At 45.2% G+C, this 18,481-nt stretch overlaps 1 protein-coding gene across 1 annotated transcript in view; it reads left to right on the top strand.

Moving 5' to 3' along the window:
• Positions 1 to 18,481, top strand: part of LOC146180282 (uncharacterized) — a 102,121-nt gene that overhangs the window by 42,389 nt on the left and 41,251 nt on the right. The window contains exons 2-5 of the mRNA XM_084579489.1: positions 4,872 to 5,032; positions 8,371 to 8,540; positions 12,606 to 12,778; positions 16,274 to 16,334. Coding sequence (XP_084435615.1) covers positions 4,872 to 5,032; positions 8,371 to 8,540; positions 12,606 to 12,778; positions 16,274 to 16,334 — 565 coding nt within the window. The remainder of the gene's footprint in view (positions 1 to 4,871; positions 5,033 to 8,370; positions 8,541 to 12,605; positions 12,779 to 16,273; positions 16,335 to 18,481) is intronic.

Below are 18,481 nucleotides of genomic sequence, written 5' to 3'. Positions count from 1 at the left end.
GCCTACGTTCAGCCGCCTCCTGCGCCTGCGCGAGAACCTGCGCAGTTTATGCGACCGGCTCCAAGACCACGTAATCCCTGGCGCACGACGGATAACCGGCCAATTTGTTACACTTGCGGGCTTGCTGGACACATTTCTCGTTATTGCCACAACCGTCTCCCGGTGTCGGCACCACCTACTCATGGTTCTGCATACTGGTCTCCGACGCCTCAGTATTCCTCGCCTACTGAGCCTCCAGCCCGCCCTCATTTCTCCACAGACCGCTCAGCCATGTCCGACCGCCGTTCACCGTCGCCGCGACGCCGCTCTATCTCTCCAATGTGACGTCGACAGAACGCTTCACATGAGGAAAACTAGAGGCCGCAGTTCCTGAGGCGAGAACTGCGACCCAGTCGAACTTCCCAAGTCCTCATCTGTCGCCGACAAGCCTAATTGAAGTTTTCATCGAGGGTGTTGCTGCCATTGCTAATTGACACTGGTGCTGCGATTTCGGTAATGGACGCAAAACTATGTCGCACTTTAAAGAAAGTGAAGACGCCAATTGCGGGACTTTCGTTGCGAACGGCCAGTGCTCAGCATATCAAGCCTTTAGTAGCGTGCACTGCTCGAGTAGTTATCCAGAATTCTCTTTATACGATTGAGTTTGTCGTGCTGCCAAGTTGCTCGCACGCTGTAATTTTAGGCTGGGATTTCCTGTCGCGCCATGCTGCTATTATTGATTGTGCTCGAGCTGAAGTGGGGTTCTCGACTATGCCCGATGCCTTACCAGACGCTGATCAATCAAATTCCAGTGCTAAAGCCCTCGTCGCCGAAGATATCGACCTTCCTCCCTGCTCTTCAGTGCTTGTTCGTGTCGCTTGTGCATCTATTAGCGATGACACCGTTCTCTTCACACCAGCCCATACTTTCCTGCGCCGCAAGTTTCTTCCATTGCCCTACGCAGTGCTCGCTATTTCCGCTGGCCTCTCCATGTTATAGGTCTCTAACCCATTTAACTCCCCTACTGCTTTGCGCCATGGCGAATGCCTCGGAAGTATCCAGCCAATCGCATCCCTTCTGATCTCTGAGGAACCTGACGACGCGCCGCACTGTGCCGTGACTGCGCTCAGCCCCCCTTCACCTGCGCCCGCTCCCCCCTCTACAGACTTGTTCCTCCGTTCCATCGATGCCGATCTTCCCGCAGAGCAGCGCACTCAGCTTTTGAGCCTACTACATCACTTTCGCTCCTCCTTCGACTCTCATCAAAGTTCTTTAGGTCAAACTTCTACAGTCACTTATCGCATCGGCACCGGCACCCACGCACCACTACGACAGCGCCCCTATCGTGTGTCTGCAACCGAACGCCAGGCTATTGAAGAGCAAGTCGACCTAATGATCCAGAATGGCGTGATTCAGCCCTCAAGCAGCCCTTGGGCCTCACCTGTTGTCCTTGTAAAAAAGAAAGATGGTTCTATCCGCTTCTGTGACGATTATCGCCGCCTTAATAAGATTACGCGAAAGGACGTCTATCCTCTCCCACGCATCGACGACGCTCTCGATTGTTTGCAAGGCGCCGAACTCTTTTCTTCCCTAGATTTATGTTCCGGGTACTGGCAAGTCCCCTTGGAAGCGGCTGATTGCCCCAAAACCGCCTTTGTAACTCCCGACGGCTTGTACGAATTCACAGTTATGCCGTTTGGCCTTTGTAATGCTCCGGCAACATTTGAGCGGATGATGGACATCATTTTGCGTGGCCTAAAGTGGAAGACATGCCTCTGCTACCTCGATGACATTGTCGTCTTTTCTCGTGACTTTGACGCACACCTCTACCGTCTGAAGCACGTTTTGACCTGCCTATCTGATGCCGGACTGCAGCTGAATTTGAAAAAATGTCATTTTGCTGCCCGCCAGCTCACCATTCTCGGCCACATTGTTTCCAAAGAAGGTGTATCTCCAGACCCTGCCAAACTTCGTGCCGTAACAGCCTTTCCCAAACCGACTTCCATCAAAGATCTACGTGGCTTCCTCGGGCTGTGCTCTTACTTTCGCCGCTTTATTAGGAATTTTGCTTCCATTGCTGCTCCCTTGACAGAACATCTGTCCGGCAGTTCCGACCTTTCGTCGTGGTCACCAGCGTGCGACGATGCCTTCAATGCTTTACGGCACATCCTCACGGCACCGCCTGTCCTACGTCACTTCGAACCCACAGCGCCTACTGAGGTCCACACAGACGCCAGTGGTATTGGTCTCGGCGCTGTGCTCGCTCAGCGCAATGCAGGTCATACTGAATATGTGGTCGCCTATGCTAGCCGTACACTCACGAAGGCTGAATCCAATTACTCTGTCACTGAAAAAGAATGCTTAGCGATTATTTGGGCTCTTACTAAATTCCGCCCTTACCTCTATGGTCGCCCTTTTGACGTAGTGACGGACCACCATGCGCTTTGCTGGCTTTCCTCACTGAAAGATCCGTCCGGCAGACTGGCAAGATGGGCTCTTTGCCTTCAGGAATATGATGTCCGCGTTGTTTACCGCTCTGGCCGCAAACATCACGACGCCGATGCACTTTCCCGCTGCCCCCTTACAGCTGAGGTCGCGAGCCTTTCCCCTTCCGACGATTCCCCGCCATCGGTTCACATCAATGACATGCCGTCAGCGCAGCGGCAAGAACCTTGGATAAACTCTATCCTCGATTTTATCTCCAATCCTACAGCTGCTTCTCCATCGCGTGCTCTCCGCCGCCATGCTTCCCACTTCGCCATTCGTGATAACCTCCTCTACCGCCGCAACTACTGCGCGGATGGCCGCAAGTGGTTGCTAGTTATCCCCCGGCAGCTATGTTCGCAAATTTGTGACTATTTCCACGCTGACCCACAATCCGGTCACGGGGGCGTCTTCAAGACATACACTCGTCTCCGGCTGCGTTACTACTGGCGGGGTATGTATACCTTTGTACTCAAGTATGTTCGCTCATGCCTCACCTGTCAACGTCGCAAGCCATCTCCTCAACGTTCTGCTGGAGAGTTGCTGCCGTTACCCAGCCCACCACGTCCTTTCGACCGCGTCGGCATTGATTTGTATGAGCCGCTTCCCTACACTGCGGCCGGCAACCGCTGGGCTATCGTAGCCGTTGATCATCTGACGAGGTATGCAGAAACCGCCACACTTCCATCTGCCACAGCGTCAGAAGTAGCTTCCTTCATTTTGCAGCGATTTGTTCTTCGCCATGGCGCACCTCGAGAGCTGCTCAGCGATCGAGGACGCGTTTTCTTGAGTGACGTTGTGAAAGCCTTGCTCACCAAGTGCAACATTATTCATGGAACCACCTCCGCCTATCATCCCCAGACTAATGGCCTCACTGAGCGTTTCAATCGTACCCTTGGCGACATGCTCTCTATGTACGTCTCCTCCAACCACTCAAACTGGGACCTCGTCCTTCCGTATGTCACGTACGCATACAATACTGCAACGCAGTCTACTACTGGCTTCTCTCCTTTTTTTCTCCTCTACGGCCGTCACCCCTCTGCTACAATCGACACCATACTCCCGTATCAGCCAGACATATCAGAGTATACACCTGCGTCTCAAGCAGCCCAGCATGCGGAAGACTGTCGGCAAATCGCCCGCGCATTCACGGCTAACACCCAGTACCGCCATAAATCCAACCATGACAGCCAACACTCGACACCGCACTTCTCATCTGGCGCTCTTGTGTGGCTATGGATACCTTCCAGCGCCCCTGGACTATCTTCAAAATTTCTGGCTAAATACCATGGCCCATACCGTGTTCTGGAGCGCACCTCTCTGGTTAATTACGTGGTGGAACCTTTTACGCCATCCCACGATCTACGCTGGCGCGGACGCGAGATTGTTCACGTCCAGCGCCTCAAACCCTATTACGACCCTGCCGTCTTACGCCGTAAGTCGCTAGGATGTCTCCTCTTCGTCCCGCGGGTAATTGTGAAGAGGAAAAGTGCACAAGGAACATGCCAGTCAGTGGCATCGTGATCGCTGCGCGTGCTGGATCTGACTGTGTTCGCTGCCGCTGTGTTTGCCGCTGATCTGCTCTGTCCTGCTGATCAAGTCCTGTTGGTCTACTGAATAAACCCCCCATTCTTACAAACCTTCTTATGAAATTTCATTGTTCGTTGTCGCCTGTGCAGTAAAAAAAATGACAACTTTGTGAGATGGGTGGCACTCATCACCGATAGCACCTGTGAACGCTGATTTCAAGATGCAGCCGCATAGTGGGCAAGAACAGAACGCGGAGAGTATCTTGAAGAAGGCTTATTTTTTGCACTCTCTAGCCACAAAGGACCATTTATTGAGAGTAGACAGACAGCTAAAACGAAAAATGGAAAGAAAAGACAAATTTTGGGCAGTGGCAACAGTAAATTGGCTGGTAAACTGAAACAGAAGCTTGGGTTGACAAAAAAACAACACGTAACCCTCAAATGCTGTTTTCACACAACTTGGAGCCTGGCAAACCAAAATGCTCGACAAGCTGGATATAGAACTATGGAGCCCAGAGGCAACCCCACCAAGCAGCCAAGGAAAGCATTTAATGCAAACCTGTATAAGCGCAACAGAGATGACACAACAGGCAGGAAAGACATGACAGAGCGCTACTTGCAGCTGATTTATTCGGAGGACGGCCTAAATACTAAAAGATGAACACATGATCAAATCAGTAGCACGTGCACGGGCAAGAATTCATATCAGAAAGGCACAGGTAACGTCTTCTTACATGTCAAGAAATGCAATCTCTTTATTATAAATTGCCACGAATGGCATACTGACACTCCCACATTTGTATGTGATATAATAGCGTATGTGATATTATAGTGCACTTGAGCAAGACTGGGGGCGCCATCCGGTGTTTGGCCTTGCAGCAGCAGCAGAAGCAGTGCCAGCATGGGCCGGAGGGGATCAGGAGGTGATGGGGCCAGTCCGGACCCAACGGCCGGTGTTGGTGGTGCCTCCACCAGCTCTGGGGACGAGGCCTCGACAGACTGCAAAGATTCGGCCTATGTCTCTAGTGAGCGACTCATGGGTGAGAAACAAATCGTTCTTCCATTGCTTTGTCTTCTTTGGAAGCCCATATTATGCCCACCAGGCTTTTCGTTTGAAACACGAGGCTTCCGTACACAATGTCACTTAATACCCTTTCGTCTTTTGTCTGATTTTCATGGCACTGGGACCTCTATATTGTTACTTAGCTGTATTCGCTGTTCGTGATGAGGATGAAGAAGTGCAATAGACTAGGAGAAGACGACGACGCTGAGTGTTGTGAAATCGGTGCCCTCATCAACGTTAGTTGTGCGGACAGCTTTGGGACTGTAAATCTTCCACGTAACATCTCTTGGTGGAGGGAAATCTATTCGATCCCCTGTCACAATATTATTTATTTATTTATTTATTTATTTATTTATTTATTTATTTGTTTGTTTCAGATACTGTCAATCCCCATTGGGATTTTTAGAGGATGGGCATATAATTGAACAATGACTACATTAATGGCAATACAAAGGTTACAAATACATGAATATAGAAAAAAAAACAGCAGGTGATAAACAATGTCATACACAGCATATCTGCTAGGTAATAATGCAGTCAAACAAGGTAAATAATGTAGTAATACAATAGCTTTCAGGTAGAGTATTGTAATTGGCTTGTTATATTTGGTTCGAAATGGTTTACGTATTGTGTAGTAGTTCTTCTAGAAGGGTTACAAATTTCGGCAATGATGTGCTGTTAGTGATGTGTGGATCCAAACCGTTCCATTCGGTAGTTACACGTGGAAAAAATGAATATCTAAAACACTCGGTACGGAAAGAATATTCTTTGAGAGTTTGTGGGTGTTTATGGTGGGAAGGTCTGCATTCATCTAAGGATATATACAACGAGCTATCTATGTTTAGTGCATCGTGTAATAACTGGTAGAGTAATTTTAGTCGTGCAAGTTTGGCACGGTTTTGTAAAGTAAGAATAGAGGCTTTTTTAAGCAATTGGGATGGCGAGTCAGCGATCCTATATTTGTCAAATATAAATCTAACTGCCTTTCGCTGTACTCCTTCGATTTTATTAATAAGCTGCTGTGTATAAGGGAACCAAATTGTGTTACCGTATTCGAGAACTGGTCGTATAAATGTATTATATGCTAATAGTTTAGTTTCTGGTGGTGCTTCACGAAGTCGTCTTCTCAACAAGAACAACCGTTTCAAAGCAGAAGATACAATGCTGTTAATATGTGCTTCCCATGTTAGGTCATGTAAGAGGATTAAACCTAGGTACGTATGTTGATTAACTCTTGTCAGTGGTATGTTATTTATGCTGTACGTGAAGTCGGACATTTGTTTTTTACGTGTTACAGTTGGGAAGGCGGTTTTTTGTATGTTTAGTTCCATTTGTCAATCATGTCCATGTTATCATGTATCAGTGCATCGTGTAATAACTGGTAGAGTAATTTTAGTCGTGCAAGTTTGGCACGGTTTTGTAAAGTAAGAATAGAGGCTTTTTTAAGCAATTGGGATGGCGAATCAGCGATCCTATATTTGTCAAATATAAATCTAACTGCCTTTCGCTGTACTCCTTCGATTTTATTAATAAGCTGCTGTGTATAAGGGAACCAAATTGTGTTACCGTATTCGAGAACTGGTCGTATAAATGTATTATATGCTAATAGTTTAGTTTCTGGTGGTGCTTCACGAAGTCGTCTTCTCAACAAGAACAACCGTTTCAAAGCAGAAGATACAATGCTGTTAATATGTGCTTCCCATGTTAGGTCATGTAAGAGGATTAAACCTAGGTACGTATGTTGATTAACTCTTGTCAGTGGTATGTTATTTATGCTGTACGTGAAGTCGGACATTTGTTTTTTACGTGTTACAGTTGGGAAGGCGGTTTTTTGTATGTTTAGTTCCATTTGTCAATCATGTCCATGTTATCATGTCTTGAAGGACGTTTTTTAAGTCATTGTGGTCCTTCGAAGAGCTAATTTCATTAGTGGGTAGATCATTTTATTAGTTAGTGGTAGATCATTGATAAAGATGAGAAATAAAATTGGTGCAAGGACGCATCCTTGGGGTACTCCCGATGTAACCAATGCAGTGGATGAAATTTCATGGTTAACTGTAACATACTGAGATCGGTTAGTTAAATAGTCCTCTATCCAGTTGACAGTGGAGCCGTTGCCTAAAGTTGTTCTAAGTTTGCTAATTAGTTTTTATGAGTTACTTTATCGAAAGCTTTAGAAAAGTCTAATGCAATTAGGTCAATTTGTTTTTGATTATCATTTTGAAGGGGGCGATGCTTAGACACACAGTGTTGTAATCAGCCTTGATTAGCAACTGCTGACTGACAGCAGCACTGCCATATTGATACAGATACAATTTTTTTTTTTTTCCATGCTGCATCAAAAGCATTATAATCATCAAAATTACACCAAGTTACATGAAAAAGGTTAGGCAGGCGTGACACAATCATTGTGTCTAGAATTATTGGTGGTTCTGCAGTGAAGTCATAGTACAGTGGTGCCTACCAGTGTGGCTGGTTATTACTTGAAAAATTATTTTTCTTTCCTCAAACAAAGTTTATATGCATAACATTTATGAATTAGAAGCTAAGGCATTCATATGTGTAATGAGTATTATCAAGCATTTTTACCTGGAGGGCTTTGATTCCAAATTCAAGCCTGAATCAAAAGAAAGAGTCACTTTTTGCAAAATTTTTAGCACATTGTTTTAAAGAGGGCTTCGTTTAACAAGTTTTAGTTAGTATAAGCTACAGCAACATGTGAAAACAAAGTTGTGTGTTGAAACGTTACCAAACAAAAAGTTCCAGGAGCACTGCATCTTTTTCATCTTTACTGAATCAACAAAAATGCAAAAAGTTCTTAACATTGTTTCATACGTGGTGTTGCATTAAAGAAACGGCACCAGTGAAATAATGTGAAATATTTGTTATCACATCCTGTTTCACATTTGATTTAGAAGCTTCATGTTCAACCAACTTTTGCTTTATCACGGAAACTTCAAAGAGCCCTTACATGAGCAAAAAGTTTTTATTGGTAAGAATATTTGGCAAAATACCATTCACACAATTACCAAAAGGACCAATTTAAACTATTCGGTTCTGGCCACATTTAGGGCCTGGTACATTTGCATGAGATGACCCTCGTGGGACTTGACGAAAGTTAAAGCGTACAACAAGACAAGGAGTGAAGAAGACATGAGAGACACGAGCGCGACAGCGACATTCGGGCCACTGCATCATCTGCATTGCGGGCCAAGAAAGAGGCCAGTAGACATTTGTCAGCACTGAGTGTTTTCTGTAGCCACAGTCATCATCAACCCACCAGGGCATCGAAAGTGTGTGTACACTGATGCGCAGACACAAGCCCGCCTGTGATGTCATCATGGCCCCAGTACCCACTTGGGTCAGAGGTGGTCTTTGACCGGCTGCACGAGCTGGCCATCATCGCCACCAGCCCTGAAAGTCCTCTACTGAGGGACTCGCCACCACCAGTCCACCCTCCTTCATCATCATCATCTTCCATTGCGGTGAGACCCGTCCACATTCGTTTTCTTCGGTGGGGTGTTGGCGTACATGTTCAAAGGCCATAGATGGAAGGCCAGCAAGCTGCCAGTGGGATGGCAGCCAGTAACATTGATATGTTCTTTGTGGTATGTTGTCTCTAATTGAGTAACTACTCATTCCCCCAAGCACAGCCTTACCGCTGCAGAGAAAAGGCTTCCACAGAAATTTCTTAATTGAAGTTTAAAGGATCAAACCTGGGACCACTGCCTCTCATGGGCAGTCAGTGAAGTTTACCAGGATGGACAGCACAAGACCGACTAGATGAACCACTTGGATTAGGAACATTTTTTTTTCAGCAGGCAAAATTTTTTTTCAACTGGGAAATTTCTGAAAAATTTGCCCTGCCTTTCTTGTGGCTGTGTAGCTAAACTTGAGTGGATGCTAATAAGTAATTACCTCTTTGTTTAAAATTTACTCCACATTGTAGCATTAAACAAATGCATTGGACTATTATATTTTGCATGTGTAGAAGGTGGATACTAAAGAGGAAAAGAAGAAATAATGTTTGGATTCAGTTCATTTCAGTCGTTCAGTTGTGTCCGACTCTTCGTGACCCTATGGACCATGTCACGCCACGCTTTCCGGTCTCTCACTATCTTCCTAACATCACATAACTTCATCTGCAGTGCCTCGAGGATGCCATCTAACCATCGCGTTCGCTGCCTACCCCTTCTCCGGCGACCCTCAACCTTTCCCGACATCAAATCTTTCTCCAGCGACTCCTCTCTTCTCATCAGATGACCAAAGTAGCTGAGCTTTAACTTTAGAATTTGACCCTCCAATGAGCAGTCAGAGTTTTTGGTCGACAATATTGACTGATTTGATCTTCTGGCAGTCCAAGGAACTCTCAAGAGTCTTCGCCAGCACCACAATTCAAACGTGTCAATTCTTCGGCGATCAGCCTTTTTCACAGTCCAACTCTCTCATCCATACATCACAACTGGAAAGACCATAGCATGAGTTATACGGATCTTGGTTGGCAGACTAATGTCTCTGCTCTTTACTAGGCGGTCAAGGCTAACGATTGCTCTCTTTCCCAGAAGCAGGCGTCTCCTAACTTCATGGCTGCAGTCTCCTTCCGAGGTAATCTTAGAGCCCAAGAAGAGAAAATCTGTCACAGCTTTCACTTCTTGTCCATTGATGCTGCAGGACTTGATAGGGCAAGACGCCATGATCTTCGTCTTTTTAATGTTCAGTTTAAGCCCAAACTTCTCACTCTCTTCTTGTATGCGCATCAGAGGTCTCTTGAGTTCCACTTCACTTTCTGCCATTAAAGTGGTATCATCCGCATATCTAAGGTTGTTGATACGTTTTCCAGCAATCTTCACTCCAGCTGAAGACTCGTCCAGACCGGCCTTCCTCATGATGCACTCTGCATATAGGTTAAATAGGCCGGGCGACAGTATGCAGCCTTGTCTCACTCCTTTCTCAATCGGAAACCAATCAGTAAGACCATGCCCAGTTCTGACTGTGGCCTCTTGTCCTTCATACAGGTTCCTGAGGAGACAGATGAGGTGAATTGGAACTCCCATCTCTTGGAGAGCTTGCCACAATCTGCTGTGATCTACGCAGTAAAATGCTTTCGCATAATCAATAAAGCAGAAGTAGATGGGTTTCTGGAACTCTCTTGCTTTTTCCATGACCCAGCGAAGGTTGGCAATTTGGTCTCTAGTTCCTCTGCCCTTGCGAAACCCAGCTTGCACGTCCGGAAGCTCCCGATCCACATACTGCTGCAGCCTATCTTGGAGGATTTTCAACATCACCTTGCTAGCATGCGAAATAAGCGCGATCGTGCGGTAGTTGGAACAATCTTTGGCACTGCCTTTATTTGGAATGGGGATGTAAACTGACCTCCTCCAATCCTGTGGCCACTGCAGGGTTGTCCAAATCTCCTGACATAATGTATGCAGAATCTTAACAGCGTCATGGTTGAGGTTTTGAAGCAACTCAGCTGGAATGCCATTAATTCCACTAGCTTTGTTCTTAGCAAGGCTGGCTAAGGCCCATTCAACTTCACTCTTCAGGATGCCCGGCTCGAGATCAGTAATCACAACCGTCTTATGTTGGGTTTGCACATTTGGGTCCTTCTTGTACAGCTCTTCTGTGTATTCCTGCCACCTCTTCTTTATCTCTGGGGCTTCAGTGTTCAGTGAGGTCCTTGCCTCGTTTGTCCTTTATCACGCCCAGCTTAGCACAGAAGCTTCCTTTGATATCTTTGATTGTCTTATACAGAGCTCTTCTGTTCCTTAATTGGCTGTTGCCCTCAACTGCTTGGCACTGTATGTTCAGGAAGGCATTCTTATCTCTCCTTGCTATTTTCTGAAAATCCGCATTGAGAACCTTCTATCTTTCTCTTTCCCCCATAACTTTTGCCATCCTCCTTTCCTCAGCTATTTGCAAAGCCTCTTCAGATAATCAGTTTGCTTTCTTGCATTTCTTTTGCATTGGAACTACCTTAGTAGCAACTTCTTGTATTATATTACGAACATAGGTCCACATCTCTTCAGGCTCTCTGTCTTCTAGATCTAATTCTTGAAATCGATTACTCACTTCTACAGCATATTCTGATGGAATTTGATCCAGATCATACCTGAAAGGCCTTCTAGTTTTCTGCGTTTTCCTCAATCGAAGCTTAATTTTGGCAACAAGAAGCTGATGATTGGTGCCACAATCGGCCCCTGGCCTTGTTTTTACTGCTTGTATAGCGCTTCTCCAGCTCTGCCGGCAAAGAATATAATCGATCTGATTCCTGTACAGACCGTCCGATGAAGTCCATGTGTACAGGCGCCTCTTGTTCTGTTGAAAATGAGTATTCGCTATGGTCAGGTTGTTTTCTTGACAAAACTCTACTAGCCTCTGCCCAGCTTCATTTGGCTCGCCAAGACCGAATGTTTGGATTGGCAGCGTCTAAAACATTGCTGATGATATAGCGGCGGTTGTGGCATTGACATGCGCTGTAATAAAATTATGGTGGTTAGCTCTCTGGAAGTAGTTTGTTGGCAGCAGGTAGTTAGCAGGTATACTGAAAAGTTGGCACGTGGACACAAGGATAAGTGAGGAAAACAAGGATGAGTGGTAACTCGCAACTAAAGTTTATTCAAGACGCAAGCCCAAATAATTAGGAAGAAACAACAAGAAACAAGACAATGCTGACAAGAAGAAAATAACGTGTTACCCAGGATATCTTAGTGATTTGGCCAAGAACAGAAATTTCCTATCAGAAAAGCAAATGGAAGTCTGAGTTACGCACTTAGCTCCACTGAGTAGGTGAGCAGCAGCAGGCAGTTTATTGCGCTGGGGAATTCAGAGCTGCCTTAAGATACCTTGCTCACAAAGAAGAGTGATCTTGCCTCCTGACATGAAAGCTGTTTGAGATTGCTGAAACACAACTGTGAAAATGCCAGCAGGCAGGCTTGGGAAATGGGACCACTTGGAAAAGGCCTTTTCAGTTGATAAAATAAAAACAAATGAGAATTACATATGCTTTCAAAAAAGTCAAAGCAAGCAGTGAAGCATATATCACGGACAAAAGTCAAGTCAAAGAGTATCAACTTATTGTGTCCGTCCACTTTTGCTCCCATGTGTGTTTCCTCGTTATATGGGACTCGTGCTGTCACCGGCGATGCTTGCTTGAGGGAAGTTATTTAATGCGTTTTTTTGTATGTGATGATTGTAGAAATGGGGTATAGAATTAATAGGTTAAACTGCCGACAGCGCTTAATACAAGAACCATGTTAATTTTGCCCTGTTTATCAAAAATTCAAACATTAACGTTAATATATGTCACAGATGAACCTTGGTGAGACCTGCTTTCAAGTGGGACCATTTGAATTCCCACTTGCTTTCTAGTGGCACAATTTCAATTCCCATTCAGGTAGGATCATTAGAATTTCTACTTTATATTTTAACCCGGGATACGTGTTTAAGGCCTGTTTAGAGCATGTGTATCGAGACGGAAATGGCACAGCTCTCAGCACCTCCCCGTTTCCTCTTGTTAATGAGGGCCTTTCTCTCATCCTTCCCCACAGGAGGCAGCACCGCCACTGTCCCCACCGGGGCGCCAGCGATCGTTCAGCCTGTCGGCGCTCCACTCTTATGCACGGCCCCCGCTGCCTCCCCGCCTGGGCCACGCCGTCTCTCACTGCCCACCAGGCTCTGGCCCCACCCAGCCCATGGGGATCATTGACGACACTCCCAGCAGGTAAAGGAGCACTCTTAAACAGCGGACACGTAGCATGTACATGAGCTTTGTGACTGCCAGCATCTGTGGTGGATTCCTTGAATTGTGCCTGGTGACTCTAGTAGCCACAATTTAGCGAGCAAGGCTTTTGATAGGATGCTTGCCCAGGAAAGGAGATTATTATTGGAGCAAGAGGCAGTGTGCTGAAACACTTTCCTTGCAAGAATTGCCTCGGAGTGTCCTGTTTCAAGGGGTAAAATGTACTAAGCGAAATGCACTCCCTTCGCCGTCAATAAGTTCCTTCTGAATTACCGCATTTTTGCGAATCTATGCGCCCCCCTTTTTAATAAAGACCGCATATCCAAGGCTGCCAATGTGAATGCTCACTCTATCGTCGAGGCAGAGCTGTTAGAGTCCCGAGGTGGCACGGTGCCTGTGGCGTGATCTCCTGCGTTGTTGCTGTGTTCCGAGACACTAAATGACAGATGGCTGTGCAGAGTGCCGAAAACTGGCCAAAAGCTAGCCTGATAACTCTATCAGTGGGTTGTTACGTGATCCTGGTATCAACGGCTCTTGGTGGGCTTCGAAGGTATTGCTGGTTATTCGAGTGTCATGGAACCTGCAACCTCGGTGTGTGTTTTGCAAGTTGACGGATCCCCTTTGAGCAAGCCTCCTCTGTGTGTACTTGAAAAAAAGGATGAAGGAGCAGTGTTGCATGGGGGGCATTGCAGGACACTCCCAGTGGCTGGACTAGGGAATAGCCTCTCACTTTCATTGGAATAGACTGCCCCATCTGCATGCATCTTCGTTGTCATGCCTTAGCCTCGATGGAATGCCTCACTAGTCCTGCCACTCAGTTGCTTTGCAGCCCACTATGCAGCAGTGCCTCACTGAGAGACAGAAATCACAACACTACAGCTAGCAGAGCTCTGCATGCTGGCTGTTGATCATGCAGCAATGCTCGCAGGCGCCATTCTGCTCCAGCTGCAACTGGGGCTCTGGTTTGGCCTCTTGTTTCTCGCTTTATTTTCACAAGGAAAAACCATCGGGAAAGCTAGTGCTCACCTTGGCGGCATTTCCAGTTGTGAGGACAGCGAATATCGAATGGTACCTGCCACGATTTCTGATTTTCCAGAAATGTTGATGAGGAATGGTCGTCATGGAATACTGAATAAACATCATAAAATATTTTAAAAGCATCACATCTGCGTGGTACAATTACTTTGGTAGAGTCAGTATTCTGGTTATATTTGAGCTGCTTTTTGACGTTTTGTGAGTGTCACACTGAGCACGCTGTGGGCCAGTGAATTACGCTGCCCTCAACAGCATTGCACACATGCAGTGCAGAATTGGAGATTTTGAAACTCTGCACTGCAACTGACTGTAATGCACAAGCAGAGAACTACTTTGGTGTCAGATGCACGCAGTTTGAGCATGTTCTGCACCCTGCCAGGATTGGCACCATTATTTTTGCTCCATTTGGTCTCCTGTTGCTTCTTTATTTATTCTTGGTCTAGAGATCACTGCACCACTTACTTTGTTCAACAGTATCTTTTCAGAAAAGAGAAGCCTTGTGAACTGCATATTTGTTCTTTTCCTCATAGAAATCGATATAGTTGGTATCACCATTTGGCACGTTATAGGCAAACTGGATTATACTGAAACAACCACGATGCATCAGTCAGTATGTACAGTGCAGAGAATGATGAACGTCAGGTGAGAATCGTTCATTTGCTTCAACAGGTTTTGTTCCACTGGAAGCAAACTCAAGACTACTGACAAGGTACCACACTAGGCGACCTACGTAATGCATAACAACAGATAAAAAAATTCGCATGTTGCAGCTTTAGAAAGTATGACGCATGTAACACAACATGGCGTAAAAAGAAAGTTCACAATAAGCTTGTAGCACCTTCTGCACGAATGACCTGTATTATATTTTAAGCATATATGTGATGTTTCAAAGGACTGATACTAGCCTCTGCTCACACTGGACCTGCGTATTAATTACTTGCAAAAAATAGTTGCATTATTGCGCAAAGTGATCACACGGTTGCCTTGATAACATCTGAAAACATTCATTACTATTTCAGTTTGTCCAACCATGTCAGGAATATTTATTTCATGCCTGTCAATGCATTGAATTCAAATTTACACTGGTATGGGAATTCCACATGACTGTTTTTACACTAAAGCAGAAGAAATGCATGCTGAAAAGCAACAAACTTGTTGTCTTGTGGAATGTGGATGAAACGGGGGCTTTTCGTGCACTGTTGTGGCACCATGGCACACAGCCGCCACTCCATTGGCTGTTATAAGGCATCTGTTATGCTGATAAACCTTCCAATCTGTGTACACCTGAGGAAGCTAAACAGAGTGGTCCGTAGAGTGATGGGCAGGGTTGATGTCGCATCCCATATTGTCCGAGTTTTTACAGGGGGCCGCTAGCTCAGATGGTGTGAGAAATATTACAGTAATACTTTCTGCTCATTTTTATTTCAAAAAAGAGTTGTGGTCACTCTGTGCCATAGCTATTATTTGGGCTTCTTATTTGCTGTACCTTTAAACCTGACCTGCAGGGCCTTTCCTATTATGTCTGACCTTAAGACCATCAAAGTGACTCTGGCAAGTGGTAATTCAGTGATTCGCAGCAACCATGCCTCACTTTTGTGGGTGCATGAAACTTGCGGAAGTTTTGTGCACTGATCTGTGCTAGCCATCGTGGCCTGCAGAAACAACACTCTAGGATAAATAAGATAGGGCTGGAATCCAAAGCTTACTGCGGCATACTTTTTCTTGTTCTGTAATTACCAAGGCTATGTGCATTGTTATCACCTAAAAACGGGACCTGAAAATTTGGTGACTACCGTACTACTTCAAGTGGTGGTAAATATCTGGGCACTCAGTCGTGCAGAACATACTTTAAGAAAAGGCAAACCTTATAGTTGCAACTTGCACTGACTGCAAATTTCAAACTTTTGTTTTTAGTATCTCTGAATATTTAAGAGCTGTGTTCATTTTGAGAGGTAACATTTTCAAGTGAGACAAAAGGTGGACAACTGGAATGAATGCTTCATTCAGTACGATTCAGTGCTTTTGAAAACCAAAAGCACCATTCAGCCTGTGCACTCTTATTTTCAGTGCTCATGTAACCCACATAGGTCTGAAGAGAGCACTGCGCAAAACCCACTGCAACGAGTTGCTAGAGTCCTTAGCATGCTTGACTGAAGAGAGAAACCCTGTGTGGGGGCCAAATGTGACTTCAAGATTCCTCTGGTAGCATTTGAGCATTGCTTTGTTGTCAGGGCACTCTCTGAAGAGCACCCGCTAGCATTCACTACCGCCACGAGCTCACCAAAAGCATATGATGCATTTATTATGCTGCAACTGTCTTAGTAGGAAAGTTGAGGGTATGTTTGCCGTATAAATGATTTGTATTGAATATAGTAGCTTGTTAAATTTTCTTTTTCCCAGCATATGATTATGTGCGTACCAATTTTCCTTTCTCACCGCCAGGGTGCTGCCGCTCACCCCTGAAGACCGGTCTGCAGCTTACACACTGAGCACCATGGCGAAAGTGAGTATCTGTTTGAAGTCTGCTTCCCAAAATTTGACTTTGCAATCTGTTGTAAGTCTTCGTTTTATCCTGTCCACAGCACCAAGTGCACTCTTCTCTACTCTTTTTTGTAGTATAGACCACTTTTTTTTTATCATTTACCCACAAGACCACAGGGCTGGCAACTTTACCCCAGTGACTGGTCACTTTTTAGAACAAATGCCACTGTGTTTATATTGTTACATACTCAGTACGTAACGGGGGTGTTTATTTGTAGTCTAAGCGCTGCGAGTCCACAAGGCACACCAGCACACACCACCGCAGCTTCTGTATCTTCTTCCTTCCCCTAACGCCCCGAAGCATGTGACACTTCCTCCCTCGTAGCCGGAGCACCCAGGGCAAGCAGTTTAAGGGGGGACGAGGGTCTTAAAACTAACTTTTTTAGTTACGGCTAGAATCTAGCGAAACTTTGCACACAGATGTGGTTTTCTCTCCTGATTTCAAAAATGTATTCATAATTGAGCTGGTGATCTTAGATCAAAAGTTATCTAACAAAGTCCAGAGCATAACTAGTGAATTTCTTATGCAGCTTTAATGAACTTTCTCATTGCATTTCGTTGCTTTTAATTACATAGATTGATAGCCAAAGTCTTCCCATACCCGATGACATCCTTCGTTTACCTCAAAAAGGCACGTCATGCTCACATATTATGTTTAGAGTAAAAGGCTGCATTATTTGACACGAACTCATTAAGCTAATCTCAAATTGGCATTTATCCATTGCCTAAACTAAAAAATTAAAAATGTCATCGGGTACTTCATTTCTCTCTGAAGAAAATGGTACCAAAGTTATTTGTGTGAACTAAAAAGAAATTATCAAAACCCTGCGTAAGACTGTAGAGATCGACCAAAAATATGAAACTGAGAAAACGGCATTTGAAGTTTGACCACATATTATAACTTGAACAATCGGTAGCCTCACTGTGATATTTCTCACCAAAAGTGTCATGCTCTTCCCATTTCCAAAACCTCACTGTGATATTTCTCACCAAAAGTGTCATGCTCTTCCCATTTCCAAAACTGTCTTTGGATTTTGAATATGTCAACTAAAACTAAAGCTATCACAATTACCCATGGCCAAGGTAGCGCATGCCATTAGGAAATCAGCAAAATTTTTTCATATGCAATATTATTTTAATGGCAATTTGCAAAAACCTCGGTAGAGTGAGGCAAGTGTTGGATCACTCCCTGATCTTTTCAATATGACTGCAGTGATGCTAAATTTGTCATTGTCACTCGGCGACAAGGTAGAGAAAAAGCACAGTAAGGCTGAGTGCAGTGTCCAGAAATAGCACTGAGAAAAACGTGTTTGCATTTTGAGACAACCTTTAACTTTTGCTACACTGCAGCTATGGTAATATAAATGGAATCATTGTGAGGCTTTTTTCTTTATGAGAAAGGCTATATACTAAACATATAACAGTACCCTCCCCAAATACTGGTAAAAGCTTGCCACAAAGTCCATTTACCACTTCATATGCCTGTGGCAGTGCCCTTCAAGGCAAACAAATACTCAAAATTACGATAAAACAGTCTTGCAGTATTAATAAACTTGCACAAAGTTTAAGGTTAAAACACAGCGGCATACTAGAATGATCTAATAAATTGGCTAATGTTCCAGAATGAAACTTGCTACTTTGCTGTACAGCGCATGCAGGGCCGCACACGGGGTCCCTTGCTGGAGCTAAAGCTCGAACTTTCGCACCCCTTGAGCGCAGCGATGCAATTACTTAGGCAGACTGCAAAAAAAAAGAAAGAAAGAAAGAAAACGAACCGTCCGCAGAATTCGCGGGTGAGGAACGCGGGCAACGGCGCGATGTCAGGCTCGCCTGTCGTCTGAAGCGACGCGATAAAAAAAGCAACGAAGTGGTAGCGTCGGTGGAGACCGTGAGTATCAGCTGAACAGTGCAATCTATCGATGCTATCTTGGATGCTTCTGAACCGCTCGCAAATGATTATATGCTGCCGGACATGCTGCAGCTAGGTCGAGAACATGCCACGCGACCCTGGCAGCGCGACGCCGTACTCGTTCTTCGATGCGCACTCGCTGGGCGCTTTCGTTTTCAATACACTCCTGATACGGCTACGTCCACTGAGCTACGTCTAAA

The sequence above is a fragment of the Amblyomma maculatum genome, chromosome 9, assembly GCF_055883805.1.
Source record: "Amblyomma maculatum isolate TAMU_Amacu chromosome 9, ASM5588380v1, whole genome shotgun sequence".
NCBI lineage: Eukaryota > Metazoa > Arthropoda > Arachnida > Ixodida > Ixodidae > Amblyomma > Amblyomma maculatum.
The sequence above is the reverse complement of the archived record's forward strand: the minus strand, read 5'-3'. Positions and strand labels throughout refer to the sequence as shown.